The sequence below is a fragment of the Aquila chrysaetos genome, chromosome 12 (genome assembly GCF_900496995.4).
Source record: "Aquila chrysaetos chrysaetos chromosome 12, bAquChr1.4, whole genome shotgun sequence".
NCBI classification, from domain to species: Eukaryota; Metazoa; Chordata; class Aves; order Accipitriformes; family Accipitridae; genus Aquila; species Aquila chrysaetos.
The window spans coordinates 5,342,050-5,362,524 of record NC_044015.1 but is presented as its reverse complement, the minus strand read 5'-3'; the positions used below and the strand labels follow the sequence as shown (position 1 = coordinate 5,362,524).

General features: G+C 44.5%; 1 protein-coding gene across 4 annotated transcripts; it reads right to left on the bottom strand.

Moving 5' to 3' along the window:
- Positions 1-918: 918 nt before the first annotated feature.
- On the bottom strand, positions 919-19,016 carry MBD3 (methyl-CpG binding domain protein 3). Of its 4 annotated transcripts, none has more exons than XM_041127859.1 (8): positions 18,961-19,016; positions 14,015-14,071; positions 11,179-11,338; positions 9,286-9,423; positions 6,492-6,582; positions 5,823-6,000; positions 4,484-4,681; positions 919-2,830 (listed from the first exon to the last, which is right to left on the bottom strand). In XM_041127859.1, exons 1-7 carry the CDS (start codon positions 19,014-19,016, stop codon positions 4,489-4,491), a joined length of 873 nt encoding a protein of 290 aa, XP_040983793.1. In that variant the 3' UTR covers positions 919-2,830; positions 4,484-4,488. The 4 variants fall into 4 exon arrangements, with proteins under 4 accessions (XP_040983793.1, XP_029888760.1, XP_040983794.1 ...); XM_030032900.2 differs by lacking the exon at positions 18,961-19,016 and adding an exon at positions 18,401-18,447; XM_041127860.1 differs by lacking the exon at positions 18,961-19,016 and adding an exon at positions 13,745-13,809 and having other exon boundaries at positions 14,015-14,065.
- Between the last annotated feature and the right edge of the window lie 1,459 nt (positions 19,017-20,475).

The following is a 20,475-nucleotide window of genomic DNA, read 5'->3' as shown; positions in this document are numbered from 1 at the left end:
TGTTCTTTACTAATCATCTGCTTAACAAGATATACCTCAAGTAACAACTGCTTTCTCCATCTTGGGGATATATTAAATGATGGCAGACCACTATATGCCCATAAGTCACATCCATGGCAGTAGGCTGTGATAAGACAAACTAATCCAGTTATTATTGCAGCAACATGAGAAAGACATCAGGCTCATTTAAAAGGAATATTTTCTTTACTTACCTGTCTCAATAAGCAGGTAAAGTTATTTTAGCTTCTTTGGATGCGACAGGAGTCCTGGGCCCCTTTTTGGTACTTTGAACAGTCAACTCCTCCATACGAATGAAAACATTAATGAACTTTTTAAAGGACTGAAGGAAAGAAAGAGAGCTGGACAGGGAAAGTAGCGTGGTGAAAACAAAAGAGTTGGCACACAAGCTGGCAGCAATTTAAACTTGATATTCAACGTATCAAAATGTTAGTATCAACATCTCAATCATCTAAGTTCTGGTGCTACATGTGTTTATAATATACATGTGTTTATAATATACTTAGATTCAAATAAAAGTAAATAAAGACATTGCTAGATACTAAACAAGTTTTACAAAAGAAATAGTGTCAGAACAAGATTGCCATGGTCAAAGGAACACCTCTAATATGGGTTATAAACTGCTAGAGCTGAGATTCAAAGGACCATATCAGCAATTTGCCCGTTAGACAGGAGACCCTGGCAGCCTCTTACATGGTGAGGACACAGCAGGACTCTGCAGCAAGAACTGGCTTTCCACAAGTTTCACTCTGTAATCCCCTCTGCTGGGTCCCAAATAGCAAGATCCAAATCTCAGAATGGAGCCCACAACAAAAAAGCAAGAGTGTCTCCACAGAAATGACTGGAAGGGGCATAGCACAAAAACTCCAGGTGGGGCTTGACGCAGACTAGAAGAATCTCTACTTTGTGAGAAACATTTAATTCAACACAATGAATTACAAGAGGACAGATTTACAGAATAATAACCATAACAGACTGTTCAAAAAGGAAAATAATTTTCACTGGCTGCAGTACCAGGTAAGGTTCCCCAAAGCAATACCTGGTAGAGCAGCAGCAAAGTACAATTCAGTCTTCTTGCAGTACTCCAAATGAGCAATACCAAAGAATTTTGTATTTTCAAATCTTTCAAGAAAAGAGTTAATATAGTATCAATCACTTTGGCATGGGATATTTTTCAAGGAGCTTAAAACCTATTCAGATCACTAAGCTGCACTACTCCCAAAGGCTATTACTTTCCAGGCAATTCCCCTGGTCCCTTGCTGTCACTGCTAATCATTCTTACATGATAAAGGCTCTGGGAGCTACTTTCTTCCCCAAGTTTTGGGGTACCAACAACTTGTACAATTGGTTAGTGGCGCAATATTTAATCCACCACTTTATACTGTACTCTCAGCTGAGACATCCACGCATGAATTATGCAATGGATACCCTAAGACTAAAATAATTTTGCAACCTAGTCAACACATTCTCCAAGCTATAAACTCTCATCTTCCTCCCCTCTCCCTATCCTCCCTCCCCAGATAAATCCATTTTTAGCCACAAGTTACCCCAATATGCTCACAGACGTACTAGAAGAGACTGAGGAATCAATCAAGGTACCCATGGTGAAGCCAAATACTTATAAACACATTAAGGCAGGTTTCACATCATTTCATTTTTGGACACAAAATGCTGGTCACTTCACTGCACATGCAAATAAGAAAGATTTAATACTTAATAAAAAGCTTTAGATTCATTTTTAGATATCAATTATAGAAAAATCAACCTTTTTCCTTTCTTGTTTTAAAAGAGGTCAGAACATTACTGCACACAAAAGCAGATGTGTAGACACACCTATTGGAATGGATCCCCTTCCCTCTGCACACACAGAAACAGAGGTCAGGGTTCTTGGCACCAGAAGAGAAAGGAGGAAGGTTTCCTCATTGTCAGTCAGAAATGAGTCATCCTTCCATTCCGAGTTGAGAAGGTCCTTCTGACCTGACTTAAACCAAAGCAAAATATACCACAGAGTGGGTATATTTATCTTCAAAACTCTGTTTGGCTATGCTCAGACATACACACAACTCCGTATCAAAAACGTGCACGGCAGTGCATTCAGTGTGGTGCTGGAACTAACTAAAAAACCAATTGCCATTGATGTAAGACCAATTCCTCAAGTGTAACTTCCTCTACTAATCAAAACCTCAGGTGGAAGAGGCACTGGCAGTTCATCTCTGAGACTACACTTCCAAGACCAATGTGGTCCTTCGAGGAAAAGGAAATTCAGCGACCCGAATTGACACATGGAATGACAATCCACAGCATAAAATGACCTCCTGACAGTCTGGTACAAACAGGTAGCCTACAGCAGAGTAGCCAAGAAGTGAAACAGCATCTCTCTCACTTGTGTTAGAGAGAAAATTGTTTCTATGGGTCATTGTTAAAGGTACTTTAATAGAAAAGCTTAAAAACGTATCACCTATCAGTGACCCACAACGAAGAAAAAAAAAAAAAAAGGACAGGAAATTTGGTTCCTAGTATTTTCCCTCCCACCATTTTATATTCCTTTATTCCCTCCCACTTTTGCATTCCCGATTACCCTACCCCTTTAGAAAAAGGAAGGGGAGTAGAGTTTAGTCAAGTTCCATCTTCAAAACTACCCAGCAATTAATGAACCATCAGCTTCTCGACATTTCCTGAAGTGTACATCAAAACGCTCATAGGTACAGTTGGATTGTTGGTGCAATTTACTTGGCAGACACTCTTGGCTTTGTAAATAGTTGTGCTGACCCTGCTGATAGGGTTTATACTGGGAATTCTTAGATGGAACTCCCTAGAAAAAAGAGAAAAGAAGACCTTGTAAGTCAGTAAGAACTTTTTATATCTTTATAGCAAGTGAGCCCTTAAAAGAATAAAGCACCATTGCCATAACATATCCATTTCTTTATCTCCTGTTTTTCACCTTCAGCAGACAGTTTATTCTGGTTCTTTGCTGTTGCCAGACCTTTGTAGTAGAAAGGAATGCAAGATATTCACTGTCCAAATAAAGCTACTGTTAGTGATGTGGTAAAACAGGAAAATAGAAGAGAGCCCAGATATAAGATGGTGTCTCCCAAAGGCCAAACAGATTTCACATTATAATCAACCTTCCAGCCTGAAGGATTGCTTAACATATATCACTCTTCCTTCTACCTGAAATACAGCTGCCACTCCCTCCAAAGGGGCTCTTCTTTTCTTCTGCTGTTCATCCTAAAAATTCCCTTTTTCCCCCTCCACGTTCTTGATTCTTGCCTCACAGGCTCTGGAGTGTACATAATGAAGCACCCAGGGTATTGGCTATCCTATTTCAGCAGCAGAACACTAATTGCTTTTCTTAGGCTAAAACTTAAAACGACCAAAAATTAAAATCAGTGAGTTCTGTTTTCATCTCACTGCATGAGCTCCAGTGACGATACATACAGTGCTCCTGGCTAGGGTCACATCAAGGAACAACACAGCAAGAAAAAACTCTGCTTCGTAGCACAGTGCACTGTCACTATCTAGTGCAACATACAACATTTAAGGGAATTCCTGTTGGTGTATCTTGACTTGGCCTTATGTACATGCTTTTTTCTGCACTGCTACACAGTAATGATTCATTATTCAGAGCTATTTTGGTTTACAAGACAAGAAAAAAAAAATTCTGAGTGCACCTTTGAAAAGTTCCACCGCACAAGTGAAAGTCAGAGGTATACTTGAAAACAAGCAGCAAGCCCTTTGTGATACTTTTAAGGGATGCACAATGTAAAGGCACATTTCTGTGAATCTGGTAGTTACTACTGTTACGCTATCTTAAATTTTTCAAATGTTTCCAGATTTTGAATATATACGTTCTTCTGTAACTTTCAGTTTATAAATTCCCACCACATATAAAGTTTTTTAGCAACCTTCCTCTTTTGATGGTCAGGTTGCCTTTTTCTAACAGTCTGCAAATATTATTTTAAAAATTCCACAAACATGCCCTCCTCTGATGTAAACTGCAAGAAAACATGTACTAAAAATGCAAAAGTGAGAGAGGCAGGGGGAGAAGCTGAGTCCCTAAGGTGGCAGTTGTCCTTTCTGCCCACAGTGTCCTCTTGCCTATCATAGGAAGTAATAAATAAATAAATAGGGGGAAAAAATTGACATCGCAAGACAAATACATTTTTAAGAACTGATCCACTTTCAAGACAGAATCCTTCAAGCACTTACATACACATTCTGGTTACACATTTAGACCACCTGACACAGGCATAAGGCCCAGAACACTCCATGACAATGCAAGCACTCACCATACATCACACACATCAAAATATTTGATTTTTTTTTCCCAAAAGCATGGCGACTACAGCTTTGAAAGTACATGTTAAAATGCAAAGATTTGTCAATATATACTAAGATTCCTTCTGAAACATTTCTGCATTCAATGAAGTACAGTTTAAGGTGAGAAAGGATGCTATCACATTACCTGGACTATACATTCTCCATCTCCTGGTCATGGTCCTGCTCCTCCTCCTCCTCTTCCTCTTCTCCTTCTTCCTCGCCTCCTTCTTTCTCTGAAGGTGCTTCCCCATCTCTTGCTATTTCCTCTACATGGGCAAGCATGTCAGCCATCAGAGCTTCCTCCAGCCTCTTTCGCACCTGCTGCACCAGTTCCTCTTGCTTCCTGCCCCAAATCAACGAACACCGACATCAATCCTCAAAGCTGCCTCTTTCAAGAGAAAGGAATCTTAAATTCCTCATACATGAGGCTGGGCAGACAAGCATGGCTTTGAAAGAGCCCTCTGTAAGAACTGCATTGTAAAAAAATTGCCTGGCATTATACTGTAAGTGAAGATGAAAGAAACACTTTAAAAAGTTGTCCAGTATTGCCTATTACAAGTCCTTAGCATTGATTGCACCATTTTTAATTCTGCCTGAAATTTGCCTAATCTAGCAGCTGACTCAAGACTTTTTTTTTTTTTTTTTAAATTCCTAGCACTAATATTAATTCAAATAAGAAAAAGTCAGGCTACCCTGCTCAGATTTCCAGAAATGAGATTGGAGGAAATTAAGTTTCTGACCATTTCAATCTTTTTGCTCATTCTCCTTTTGAGTCACAACCTTAAATTCTACAGCTCCTTTTCTGTCAGTCATAGTAAACAAGTGATCAACAATCAGCAGCTCATGGGACTCCTATTTCATCTCAGCCACGGGAAATCACAAAGTTATAAACAGACCATTTTTCCTGGTCATTCATATATAAATCAAGCACAAAAAAAGTTATCCTGTAATTCAAAAAGATTTATCAGTCGAACAGTCAAAACAAGTACTACCTTTAAACGCTGTTAATGAATGCAAAGTAGCATGCTTTCAGATTAGTGTCTTTCGTATATTCAGTTCTCTATCAAGTGCTTAAAGCTGAATTTGACCAGTCTTGATTTAGCAATATAATTAATTACTGAAAGCAAGCTATACCTAAATAAATTGCATCCTTGTTCACTGCCACCGCAGCAGTTAGTGATTTTATTTGGTCCTTTGCTGACACACAGTAAGGTGAAGAGAATCGAAACGCACTGTTCAGGATTTCTCCAATCCCTTCTTTGCTCAGAAGCGCCTTAATCGAGGTTACTCAAATTCAGACACCTTTTTCAATAAAAGCAGACATACTCTGACATGAAAAACAAATACGAACCTGAAACCTCAGAGTAACCATGGTCAAAATAAAAAATAATGGCCTTTAAGTACATGCCTGTATGAGAACAGCTTTGTGTAACAATTTTTTTCTACCTTGTTCCAAGACAGTAAGTGATATTTCTAGTTAATACCTAATATCTTCATCTGTCACCATAAATGCTTTGCAAAGTGGCTGTGAGGTGTTTAGCCAAACTCCAGGATTCTTCTCTACAGCCGCGGACAGCTGTCCAGTGATAGGCATAGTGCTAGTGTGCAGAGCACTAGCTATAGCAGAGAGAAGGGTTTCATCAGTGCAACCAGGTCCAACCCCTGCAAGTGGGAGGAAAAGCGATAATCAACATTGCACAAGACAAAGAACAGCAAATCAGGATAACAGGCATTATTTAAATTTTAATTGCAAAGCATATACTGTCATTTAGAAAGGTAACACAACATAAATCTCAGTCCTAAACACTTCTAACAGCACCTGTACAACTCTCTCCAGGGTTATTTAAACCTAGATCAATTCCTCATTCTGTTACACAAGAAAAACCTAATTGGGAATAGAAGCTGTTTCCATTCTGCTTCTGGAAAATGAACACACACACACACAAAAAAGTCAAGAAGCTTTGCTTCAGTATCTCCTCAGGACAAAGGGCACCGAGACTTCCAGTCACAGTACTAACAGTTCCTGCTGAAGCAGGAATGGTCCACAGCACTGACGAGCACTGGAGAACAAGGAGGTCAAACACAATACCTTCAGATCACCGCTGATTGGTATCAAAATGCCACCCCTGGAGTTAAGGGCAGACTCTGATTACCTTGTAAACCTTTTGGAAGGTCCATTGTTTTCACCAGCTCCTCTGCAATGTCAAAAGCATTCAGTCCACTTAATTTCTTCTCCCAGAAGAGCTGACATCAAAGAAAGTGTTTATTGGCACAAAACAGAAATGGAATTGACAACTACACAAAGCACCTGCTTACTATCTGAAGGGGGAAGAACACTGCTGCAGACAATTTTATATTGGATTTACTACAGAAGGGGTCTGCCATATCTGACAGTAAGGAACAATCCTCATTACCAATCAGTCCCACAACAACTCTGTCCCGATTTGCTGCCTTGACAGAGATCTTTTCTTCCAGGGACTGGTACTTTCACTGCTTCTAAACTGGAACAGCAAGGCGAGGCTTGCTGGCTTTCATCTAAGTGCACAGAGTGTGGGACAGCCTTTTTTACACTCCTATTACTCTCCTGCTGTGTCACACATACCACAGAAGTTAAAGAATGCAAGAATTGTATCCAAGCTCTTCCCAAGGTAAAGCATTATTTTATTCCTCTCTAGCAGTTTCTCATGAGAACAACCACATCTATCTAGTCCTTTACTGCATTTTGAATCACAGGTTCTCCTCAAGCTTAAGAACACGTGCATGCACGGTTTGGTGGGAAGTCAGATACTTTACCTAGATACACCTTCAACTCTCCATCTACATATATAAGGATGATCAATGAATAGCTGGAGTACCAGCTGTCTGGCAAGAAAGCAATTTTATCTAGGTTTTGAGAAACTAAGAATTTACCCCAAACAGTCCACACATGTCCCCTTTTCATGCCTGTCAAAATCTGAGTGCAACTGAACCCACATTACTTTTCCAATTACCAGCTCGCAACATGGGGAATAAGAACAGTCACAGCCAAAATACACAGGCTGGATATTCTCTAGCCTATGACTTTCAAATAGGTGAATTTTAAGCCAGCGCATGATGGGACTTAGCACTGCTTTCAAATTTTGAAGAAACATCTGGAGTCTGCTGACCAGAGGTTAATATAAACTGCAGTCCGGTAAAATACTTTAAAGCTGTAATTTAACAGACTCTTAGATGTATATTGCAGAGAAAGACACAAGAAAGAGCAAGTTTGCCCTATTCTATGATACATAACAGAAAATGAAATATATAAACCAATACGTGTACATATATTATATATACAGTATATTTATTTTTTTAATATATACACACCTATATACATAAAAACCTCTAAAGGACCTTCTCAGAAAACAGACTCCAATGTTGTCATAAAAAAGAAAAAGGATTACATAAGGAAAGCACAAGCAGACTCTAGGAAGCTGCATTACAACAAGTAGTAACATGAGCAGCAAAACTACACAGGTCAGATTACAACATCTTTGTGTACTGGGGCTGATCTCTGCTGTCTAATAGATTGCATTTACACATCAATCTGCACTCACATATCAATCTCTTCCACAAGAGGGATACATATCTTTATCCAGCTCAGAGTTTTGCATATCAATGTCATATCTTTAGTGTCCTCTTTTATTGTCTTAATTAGCCAAGGGGTTTAGAAGAACTGCAACAACATTATGAACACACATGCTCTACTTCTTTAGAAAACCACGCTAAAACCCTAGCAACCTGTTTAAAAAAAAAAAACAAACAACACCCCCCCCCACAACAAACCAACTACCAAAACAAACTACCCAACTCCATTTCAAATAGAACCTCTCTCACACTTCAGAAAGGTAGTTTTTAAGTTTGCAGAAAAGGTTTTCATTGTAAAAGATGGGTAGTTTATAGGGTATTTTTAAACTTTATTGAAATCACTTTGTGTCTTGGAATGATGTATTTTAATTCCACCAGACTTGCAAGAGTTTAAAATGTACTGATAATTGATACTGATGACAGCATCTGAACAGACTAATGAAGCTGAACATCTAGTTTCCAAAAGTTATAAAGATGGACTCACTACAGGAAAGGATTCACAGAATCCCTGGTGTGAGCTCTGCAGAGGAAACAGGCTGTCAGCTCTAGGTAATATTAATGAAATGAGAATGCCTTCCAAAGGCTGCTTTGAACAGGTACATCTTATTCTACCAGTGCCCGACTTCAAAGCCACACTTGTCCTAAGCATACTTTTTGCATCCTTTCACTAGATGAAATTAAACTGAAAGATTTCCTTTAATTTTGGTGTATTCTCTTGTTTGCAAATACACAGTATGATAAGAAAATCAGTTTGATTTTGTAGTAATAATGACATTCCAAGTGAATTTATGACCTTATTCATACAGGTAGAGTTAACTACTACTGACACGCATCTGAAAAAAAGGCCCATGCAGGGGGTACAATCCTTTGCACTACATCACAAACACCACATTGTATGTGGTCTGTACAGGAACAGGGATTTCTTGAAACACAGAATTCTGATACAATTGGAACACTTGACAGTGATTCTAATCACAATGCAAATGTCCCCTGAAGTGGTTACCATGTCTGTCTAAATTTGTAGATAATACTTAATTTCAGCATTAAGGAAATGAAGGCTTAACTACAGCAGAATTGTAATCTAAACAAAGGTTGGAGTTTAGTTATAAAACACAGTGCAGACAGCATATTAACTGTATATTGGAAATGGGTTTTGTTCTGATTTTTAAAGCTGGCAGCACCGTAAGTTATTGTTTCTGAAATATCAGAGACTTCAAATTACCATGGACTATTTGTTCAGCATCGCAAAGTTAAAGTGGTTTATTTTGGGACACTCCCAGCAGCAAAACCAGGATTTTCTTAGTTCTGGAGAAGCAGCTACTAAGCTGCAAGCCTTACCTGCCGGGGCTGGTCCACAGCTTTCTGAGGATCACTCTTCACCTTATTGCTGGGATGGTTTGTGATTTTTGTGACAGGTTGTTTGAATATGGAGGCTGTCTGTCTGACAGGCAGTGCTGTGTTCAAATCAGGCTTGCCCTAAAAATTTCAAACAAAAGGAGGGGAAAAGCCCACAAAAATATTTTCAATTTGCTAAAATGCTAGTACAGCCATGAAGATGTACAGCGGGGAAAAGAAGAGTTCATGGACTTGAAAACTTGTCTGATCTCAAGCTATATGAGTTAGACTGCTAAAAATGCGTCACTACCTTCAAATCTTGCCTTAGACCTATCAAAATTAAACAAAGTTTTCCACTCTTTCACATTCTACTTAACATACTAGCCTCCTCTCATTCTAGTTTATACACATTGGTTTTATCCCAATTTTGACAGAATTTAGGAGTCGGAATACTGAGTTTGCACTTTGAAAAGTCATTTGTAGATCACTAAAACAGAAGACTGACACAACATTTGTAATAATTAGAAAAATTATGAAGTGGGATTTATAGACCATTTTGTGAATCCAGAAACCATTCTAAACCTTTCTGTTTCAATTCAGTTGTGGACACCAATAAACAAATCAATACAGCTGGAACCTTGATCACTTTTTTTACTTTCAGTTCTTAACAAAACTTAGTTTTTAAATGGAGCTCATAACAAACAAGTTTTCACTACATGACTGCATTTTATGTTAGTGGAAACACAGGAAGACCATTCCTCATTCCCGAGGTCTAACATGCAAGTCTTGAAATGGCTGTAGGACATACTTTGTTCTTGAGGATGCAGACACTCCATCTGCTTAACATATTTATTCATGAGATGTAGAAAAGATGTATTCAGGACAAATATCATTCTGAACCATCTGTATGCTAATCCATTTATAAGCCCATGATAACTACCTGTACATTTATTGAAAGGTTTGGGCAGAATTTTTAGCCTATGAGATGTGTGTTAGCTGCTGGTCTCTGCAGCAAGGCATGTTTCTTTTAAAATATCACCATAGCACCTAGCACTGTAAGTAAATGTTCCAATCACTCTGATGATGGTGATTCTTGAGTGGTTGACATATTTAGAAAACAAGCATTATGCTATTTTCCACATTTAATGTTTTAGGTGCATAGACATAAGCTTCTGGGTTCTGCAAAAGGTTTTAGCATCTGATAAAGACACTTAGAATGACATGAGCCAATCTATCCAGACAGGCAGTATACCAATGTCACTGTAATCATGACTAAACCTTAACAATCAAAATTACCAGGTGCCAAACACAGACTCTTTTATTTTGTTCTACAAATAGGCCTTGCCATCCTCTTGCCTCTTCAGCTTTTTGCCCGAAATGCATCCCCTCCTTAGATCAAATCCAAAGCCGAGATACCAGCACGGCCTATGGATAGCTCCATGGAGCTGCTCGCTCGCAGGAGGCTGCGTTACCTCGTCCCTGCTGCCCCAGGCCACTCTTCCCTCCTCTCCCAAACCAAATGCCAGAGCAGAGCAGAGCTGCTGCAGTCACAGGAGTCAGCTGGAGAGTCAGGGGTCTGGAGGAGATTGCACTGGAGAAGGCAATCTCACACGCCAGGGAGGGGAAGAGAAAAAGATGCCAGCCCTCCCTCCAGCCCTTCTGGGGTTAGCAGTACCGCAATGTTCTTCCATGGTATCAGCACCCTGGAAGAATCAGTGAATTGCAGTATTTGTCCAACACCCCATAACAGAGATGTTATCGTCTACAACTCCAGTTTCACACATTAATTACAGAATGCTTAATTTTCACGCTATCACAGATACTGTTCTGAGAGGCGGTCTGGCCAGTACAATAGCAGACAGAAAGGGGAAAGCTGCCACTGCATCTTAGTCTTACTTTGGCTTGGTTGGAACAGTCATAGCGCATCCTCTGTCTGTTCTTGTTCATTTTATTCATCAACATTTTTCCTGTGCGGAAGTCAAAAGTGCTCAGGTCCATCGAGCTCCCCAGGTAGCGTGCCAGCTGGGGCTTGCTTCGGAACTTTTTACCACTTGGGCTGAAAAAACACAGAAAAGAAACAAGGAGGGAAATTAAAACCCTCTGGACTTCAATACCAGTGCTCGCTGCAGCTCAGGAGAGGCTATTTTTATTTCCTTCATGAAAAACACCACGTGCTGAACTTCCAAGAATGAAGCTCATATTAAACTCTAAATGGATATTATTGCTTTCATATTAACTCCTTCTTATGATTACTGTGGAAGAGACATGAAGTGCAAACCATGTTTTTACATTTTTATACGTAAAAAGGAACATTCAGACCAGGCATAAATGAACATAGCATAATTCACCCAATAACCAACATGGAAGATATCAGCACAGATGTACTTATCACTCAGTGGTCTCAAATAATAAATGCCCATTTTCAAGCATAATTTCTCCTCCCAGGAGTGTTACATTTGACTAGCACCACAAACATCTCCTTGGACTCCTTTCCGCCCGCCCCCCGGAATAGCACGTTCTGGTTTGATTACAAGTCTTTGGTAGCATTCCAAACACTTAACTTCAGGATTACGTAGTAGCAAGGAGAAAGAACAGAAGTTAAGGGCTGACAAGCTGCAAAGCAAAGGTTTACAAAGCTTTACTGATGCAAAGATAAAGGTCAAAACCTTGGAAAACTTTCCATTAATGGCAAAACAGAAGAGAGATTCTTTTTAAACACCTGGTTTCACATGAAAGACTACAACCTGGCAAGCAGGCACAACTTACTCCAACTCCTTGTTGGCATTTTTCTTTTTTTTTTAATACTATAGCATAACCTTTTGCACTACTACAAAAAGCAATGCTAGGCAAGCTCTTTTATTTTTTATGCATAAAGCAAAAATAAGTCAATGTGTTATGACTGCAATGTAGAACTATACAGACAATAACCACAAAGTATTCTTCACGTTCTCATTTAGCGTCATAACACCACCTCTATTCCCTTCATTTCTCTTATTTCTGGTTTTCTGCAACTTGCATATTCAATCTTCCACATACATCTATCATACTAAACACACGTTAGTTGGGTGAAAGGCATTTTAAGACCAAAAATGCCAGTTACCACCCCACCCCTATTTATCTATTTTCTTCTTTTAAAGAGCAGTTAGCAGTGTTAGAACATTTTTTTCAGCCATAGTGCATGGAAGCAGGGTGATCTCCTCCCTAGCCTACAAATACCCTCTGCTCTCGATGTACCAAGGATCTCATTTAGTAGATGTACGGTCACATCCAGCGAGACCTCACTAACCGGTTGCCCATTGTACACGGTGGTGGCACCCTTGAGTTCAACAACCCAGTCCAGAGCAACCTCACAATATCGAAGCGTTGAACTTCAGATGACTAGAAGCAGTACCTACATATTAGAGTCCCTATTTTTTCTACTGAGGAGAGAAATGGTAGCAATGCAACTTATACCTGCTGGAGACAAATCAACACCAATGATGTTCAAATGCTTTCTGAGGACAGTTGGAGCTCTGTGATTAAGGTTTTCTTCTGTTATTCTTTAAGCCAGAAATGCAGGCTACTTGTTGCAAGGTTTCTACTTGAAGGCCAAGAATAACTTGAAATAATAAAGTTGTCACAGGATGAGAGGAAAGAAGTACTACTAACTATTTCAGCAGCATAGACCCCACTACCACAGTGGTGGTGGTCACAGTGGTACGATACTAACAACCTCTCTAGAGTCTTCTCAAAGGAAAAAAGCTCAAAGGAAAAAGCCTCTTTTCAACACATTATCTGCTTCCCTGAAGCCTTTATTAGGGGAAGGGTCTGAAAAAACAGCATTAAGGGTAGAATTTCTAGTATGGGATAGTGGCAAACCAATTAGTCCAAGTCAGACTCTGTATACAAAAAAAAAGATTAAAAAACCAGAAAGAGCCAAAGTATTAAAAGCTCTCCAAAAAACTGAGAGACAAGGTTAATATGAATTATACTAAACTGAAATCTAAAAAAGGCTCTCAAAGGACTTATGACCGAAAGGTTGTGGTCATCCCCCACACAGCATCTGCTTAGCAAGCTCCTGGCCCCAATTGCTCCCAAGCTGCTTATCTTGACCCGTATCTACTCCCTGCCACCACCACTGCTCAAGCATGAAAGCGTTCATGCAAATGCACAGTTAACCAGATGGGAAAAATAATCCATCTTTAGAGGGCAGGGAGAAGAGGAGGAAACACTTTATCACTGATTATTCCTCAGCTGGAGCAGTTCACTACGGAGCTGCACAAACACTCGGGTCAGAAGATGACACAGGGAGTAGGAACAAGCAGATAGGAACAGAGACTGGGTCCAGACTCAAATTTGAAACCACTTTTTAAAAATATAAAAGGGAGTTATATGCCTCAATCCAGAAAGAATAACCAAGTCCAGCAGCTTTTAGGCCAGAGCCATCGCTGCCATCAGCAAAGCCAAGGAGAGAAACTCTTACTATATGAAGAATACGACACTGCTTCCTCTTCCAAGATCCGCAGCTCCAATTTACAGTTTGGTGTCCTAGTAATTTTAAAAATAATACATTACAGTGAATTGTGCACTTAGAAGTGCAGCATAACTTCCAGAACAACAGAGCCCAATATACTCAGAGACAGTATTTTAAATGAACATAGCCCTTCAGCTTTTTTGTTTAGTATGTGTTCTAGTAATTTTGCAATGGATCTGAAAAGCTGCTCAAAGTCCACATATGTCTAAAAAAACCCACCTGAAATGACTCAGAGTCCTGTCTCTTCCTGGGGAAGCTTGGCCCAAAGGAAAAGCACTGAAATGTTCAGAAGAAAAACTTTTATTCTGATTATGTCTTGAAAAAGGCAATACCATACCAAGCTTCTCCGAACAATGGCAGACCGGGAAACAAAGCTACAACTCAAAGCTGACAGTAAACTTGCTCAGTAAACACAAACAGAAAGGAGGTGGCTGGTGTGTTCTGGAGCTCCTGGGGTCCCTCTGGCAGGAGCATGCTTGGCAGGACGCAGCCATTGAGGGCACCTACAGACACCTGAGAGGATCAAAAGAGGGGGGGGGAAGCAGCCAAAAAAACCACAAAACTTGAGCAGCAGGATTGCTTGCTGCACATCACAAGGCACAGAAACAGTAAACCAGCATTTATGAATTCTGAACATCGTTAAAATGCTTGGGTGCCCTTTAAATGTCACAACATACGAAATTTACCTCCTTCCACTCCAGAGCAAAAGCTTTGCTCTGCACTTCTGTTTTTGATAGACAAAGATTTTGAAGAGACCCAGAAGAGAGACATCTTGGTACAAAGCTGCAAAACCCAACCTCTTCTAAACACTGCAGGCACCAATACTGTGAGCGCGCCGTACTTGGTTCCTGAATTAAGGTCTTTCACACTTCACCACGTTACGAAAAGCAAGGCAACTGCAAAGTTGCAAACGATTTTACATGCTCGTCCATCAAAAGCTCCAACACATTATCTGCTTGTGCAGCCTGCCTCGGCACTAACAAAACGGACCCGAAGAGGACCGAGGGGTGGTATGCCCAAATCCAAGCCACCCTCATTTGTTATTCACAGACTTTTTGGGTGCGGATTAAGCTGAATGCTGGCAGGCTATTGAAGGGCCAGGCGCTGCCAGGTGCCCGCTGGTCTCCATGTGCAGCTCACCCTTTGTTTCCTGTCTTATATTCTTAAGGAGAGACCGACTGCAAGCCCAGGCCCTCTCCCCTCCTCCTTCATTACACAAGTCTCCTCCCCTCCGCTCTCCCCATTTAGCCTACGCAGGATCTGCACAACTTGGAAAGCAAGGGACAAAAGACAAAAAAACCCTGAACAAACCCAGACGTCGCCTGCCTTTCAAAGAAATGGAGACAGGAATAACCTACGTAAAAAGGGTGATCAATAGCATATGCCCAAAGCCTCATTTCCTCGGTGGAGGGGTGACGGGTATAATGTAAAATGTTTTTCCTTCTCTGTTTCAATCATGCTTCCTCCTGCACGGAGCTGGGGAGTCACAGCCCACCCCAGCCTCCTTCCGCTGCACTTTTCTCCCTAGCTCTGCTCAAGACAAAGCCGGGTGCTGGGGCCCTTCGAGTGCCGTATGCCCCCCGACACTGCTTCCTAGGGAGAGATGCGTACCTGGGACACCTCACACACTGCCACCGTTCGTCCCCCTCTCTCGCAGCATCTTCACATTATCACTGGCTGCAGCATCTGCATCAACTCCTGCCTCGGTGGTCCCACACTCCAACAACTTGGTTAACCCAGGACAGGCTAGCATAGACATACCCGCAGCTTTCACCAGCGCACATAAAATAGCACTGGCGTGAACAAGCAAAACCGGGTGACTCCTCCAGCTGCCATAACCCACCCCACGTCTTCACACATCCACGCAGCGACATCTCCCCATCCCTCCGTAAACGGGTGCCCTCAGCTCTGCACGGAGCAGCCCTGGGGAATCGAGCTGTCCCTTGCAGTATTTACAGGCACACGGAGGCTGGCAGCAGTGCAAGGGATGCTCCCTGCCCTGCAGGGCAACGGGGTTGTCTTTCTTCAGTAACTTGGGCTCTGACCACACAAAAAAAAACCCAACCCCAAAACAAAGAACTTTGATACACGCAAAATCTCTCTTAATTTCCAGAAGCACCCCATGCCTAAACAAGAACCCAAGTAGCAGTCCCATAACACAGGAATGACCCCAAATATAACCAGCCATTTTTATAAGGCTTATCTCAAACATCATGAGAGCTTCCCTGGGGGAACTGCGGATAAAAATGAACAACTAAGAAAGAGCAAAGTACAGTGTCAGTAAAAGCACTGTCCTCCACCACCTTTTTGGGGAAAAAAAAAAAAAAAAAGTATACAGACCAAAATATACTTGGGTGGGTGTTAAAAATCTTTTCTTCAGCTTTTTACATAGGTAAGAAATTCACAACAAAATAAGCTTCACCCAAGAGTTCTGTTAAGTTTTCCAGAGCAGCAATGTCAACAACTCCTCGAAGCAGAGATGAGCAGTGATCCCAAACTTCTCAGACACTTGGTCATCAAACCTTCAGCAGAAAAATACTATGAAGAAAAGCCACATAAAGCAGCACTAAATTCTCCTTCCCCTAGGTGAGAACACCGAGTTTGAAGAGAACCTTTGTAGCCAAAACTCTCTCAAAGACAACCCACCACTTTCACAAAATCCCCGACACGAATCCCCTTCCTGAAATCTTGCACCTTTCCTGCTCGCTCCGAATTTGGCCCACAAGCCCCACTACATCAGCTAGACACCCTCTTGGGTTTCCCAACTCTTAAGCCACAGGCAGATGAGAGAACACACTCCAGTTAAAAAAGTTCTGCACAATCAACAGCTGGTAAGCGACTGAGGTTATAGGACTGTTCCTAAAAATCTGCCCAGGGACTTACACCTCAAGGAGGGTTTAATTTCCAGCCAGCAACCAGCTCGCACAGACTCACATCTCACGGGCTGAACATACTCCACACAACCCATTTGTCTTGTTGCCCAAAGCAGAACTCGTATTCAGCAGAAACCTTCATGCAGAAAGCTTGTGCTGCCAGTGCCTAGGGTTACAAAAGGAAACCTCCAATAGAAAGCACAGTAGCCCTAAACAACGGTTCGCAAAAGCAGTAACTGCCACCCCACCACTGATCACCTTGGCTCAGCATTAATTCTCAAGGCTGGTTATTGCACATGAAAGTGCTCGTTTCCAAACCACGCATGCAATTTTCCACAAACACTTACTGCATCTGTACATTCAGGGTAGCCGGACAAAAAAAAGTCATCCAGGTAAACAACAGGCAGAAATAGCAGAGGTATTAATAAATTGCCACACACGTATTTTCCATTCTGAGGTAATGCAAAATGCAACAGCAACCAAAAATTAGTGCAGCAGGGCCCTATTATACCTTTGATCTCTGTCCAAATTGATATAAAGGGAAAATCCATTATAACTTGGGAATAAAAATAGGATACTTATCCTCTCTCCCCCTCTACTTTAAGTTCAGCTCTAAGACTGCAACTTTACAAATAAAATAAGTTATTGGAAAAACAAGGATCTTTTAAGCTTTCAGCTGCACCTCCTCTAGCTGCTGCCCATGGTCTTTTCTTCTCCCCACAGACTCCAAGCTGCAGCAGTGGAGCTGGCACTTCCAGCTTCATGCTCTCAAGGATGGTATTTGCTGGTTCACCTAAAACCTAGCACAGCATGCTTTTTTCACAGCCATAATCTGATTTAAGAAACAAAACCTAACACATGCAGAAATTGATCGCATACATTTTACGGACTAGAAAGGCCAGATAAGGACACCTGGATAACTTCTACTACGCTCTTCCAGCTCCCGATGGACCTAAGTTTCACACATCCGCTTGCCGGTGCACTCAGGCTGCCTCTTATGGGTGCAGGAAGGATCCATATGGCCCACCTACAGCCATATGAGACATACATTGATATTAATAGAAATCCTCCAGGCAGAGCAAGCATCTCCCCGGCCATATGCTTCCCCCAGCAGCAATACTCACAGGTAACACATCCTGAGCCCTGCCCCTGGACTCTCATCTATCGCAGCAGCCATCACCGCAGGCTGGCCAAAGCTTCTTTCTTCACCCTACCCCAAATTCCTTAATGTACAGAAAAAGCAGCAGATACGAGCCCTAAGGCGGCAGGCAACCACTCCCACCAACACCCTGGCTACTTCGCAAACACCTTATTTATTTGACATTAAAGAAAAGTAACTGTATTTCCTAGGCATCAGCCACTCTGAACAGACGGGCGGGGGGTCCCAAAAGGCCACTGCCCCCTTCCACGGTGCTCATCACCTCACGGCAGGTATCTGATAGCAAGGCGGGGTGCTGGCAGAAACACCCCCCCCCGAGACCCAACGCAAGCCCCTACGGTACCTATCGGTACAGGTGCCCGGACCACCCGCTACCTACAGCCCTGCCGGCCCCCACGGCACGTCCACCCGTAGCGACAGACGGGGCCGGCGCCTTCCCCGGTGCCCCGGCCTCCCACCGGGCGGCCGTCTCCTCCCGGCCCCCCACCGGGCCCGAGACACCCCCCCCCCCCTCTCCAACCCCGCACCCCGGGCCCGAGCCAGAGGCGCCGCGGCCCGGCTGAGCGCTCCCACCTCTTCCGCTCCATGGCGGCCCGGCCCGGCCCGCGGCCGCTCCCTCCTGCCTCCGGCCGCCGCCGCCTCCCGCCGGCTCTTCCCGGCCGCCGCGCTCTCCTCCCGCCGGCGGCTGCTCCGCGCTCCGGACGCTCCCGCCGCCTCCTCTCCCCCCCCCCCCCCCCAACCCAACCCCAACCCACCCCCCGCCCCGGGAGGCGGCGACTGCGGCCGCGGCTCGTCCCGCTCCCGCCCGCCGCCCTCCCCCGAGCGCGGCCTCGCCGCCGCCGCGGGCGCCCGCCGGGCCCTGGCGCCGTTCCGCGCTCCGCCGCGCCGCGGCCCTCCCGCCTCCTCCACGCCGAAGGCGGCCGCTCCGCTCCGCCCGCCCCCGCGGTTCCGCTCCCGCCCCTTCCACCGCTCCCGCCTCCCGCCGCGGCTGGATCCCTCCGCCCGCGCACGCCGCGGGGATATAGTCCCTCCCCGCCTCCCTGCTCGGCGGGAAGCCGGCTCCGCCGTCCTCCTCCCGGCCCCCACGCACCGCCCACCCCCCCCCCCCGCCCCCCCCCCCGGCCCGGCCTTACCCCAGCGCCGGGCGCCGCGGCCCCCCCCGGTGTCCCGGCAGCGCTGCTTTGGGCATCTTCCCCCGCGCCCGCCCCGGCCGGACTGGCGGCTCGGTCCCGCGCCCCCCGCCCCTCGACCCCCGCCCCGTCCGCCCGCTCGCGCCCCCTGCAGCCCCGGACCCGCGCGGCAGCCCCGAGCGCCGCCCGCCGGCGCCCCCTGCCCTGCCCCGGCCCTCCCCCCCCCCCCCCCCGCGCACCGAGGGGAGGGGAGGGGGACACACGGACGACGTGGGACCCCCGGACCCGCCCACCCGGGACGCGGGGCTGGAGACGGACCCGCCAGGACGTGGGGCTCGGGCCGGCCACCCGGGGCTGCCGGGCACACGGCCCCACCGGCGGCAGAGGCAGTCCGCGTCCCGGCGTTACCACCCGAGACCCTGCGTGGAAGAATCGGCCTGCTCTGCCAGACGGCCCCCCTCAGAGGGGCTTTTTTCTGAGACGGCTTCTCTGGGTTCACCACGCACATTTCAGCAGCAGCGCCCCGTGTAGCGCCCGTACCCCTTCTCCTGGGGCAACGTCCAAAAAGAGATCCGTACAAAAAAACCCACCAAACCCAACAAGGAGAAACATCTGCTCTGGAGGAGACGGTGTGAAGGCAAAGCAATGAAAAGTTTTTCAGGAAAAAGCGTAAACCACAACCTATTACAGGTGGCCAAGTCGCCTACTGCGGCACCCCCGGGAGAGGGGTGCCTGCCTCCCGCTGCCGGTTAGCATCTACCTGGAAAACCCAGGTTGGATAACGTGCCACCGAGCACCTGTGTTTTGGCAGCGGCGCGTTCCTCACCATTACAGCATCCATGTGCTGAAAAACACCGAGCGCCACAAGGCAGCCTTGCCTTCCAAAGCGAGTCAGAATAATTAGTTTTCCTTTAACAAGCGAGTGACATACTAGGGTTTTGTTCAGAATCCTGCACGGACCAGCAGTCCTGAAGCGATCACCATCGGACTTCAGAACAGCAGCGTCCGTGGGAGCGCACCCAGATCCTGCGGCGGTCGGCAGGGCTCGCCGCTCTCCTGGCCACGTACGCGAGCGCAGCTCCAGCCACCGCTCGGTTCTTCTGACGCCAAACTTAGTCTATTTGAGCTTCCAGCGCTTCCTCCAGCCCACATCTGTGCAACAAGCTGTGGGTAGTTTTACTTATTTTTTTTTAAAAACAGGGCTCCCTCATTTGTTTCAAACTCCCTTATTTGGAAAGCAGCAGGGAGCGCAAGGAAGGATGCGAGACGCGCGTCGCGGGCGAGAGGAAACCCAGAGTCCCCCACGCACGGGATGCGAGTTGTCCAGACTCGGGGTAGGAATTGAAAACTACTTCAAAGATCCGGGTGCGCCTGTAGGTGCTAGGTTGCATTTGCTTTGTACAGGAAGATTTTTATATTTAAGATACGTGACGATGGGGATTTTGTCTTTAATTTAATCAATACGGAGCTTTCTGTTGCCCTGAAGGCACTCCATCTCTCTAGGGATTGGGTTTGGTT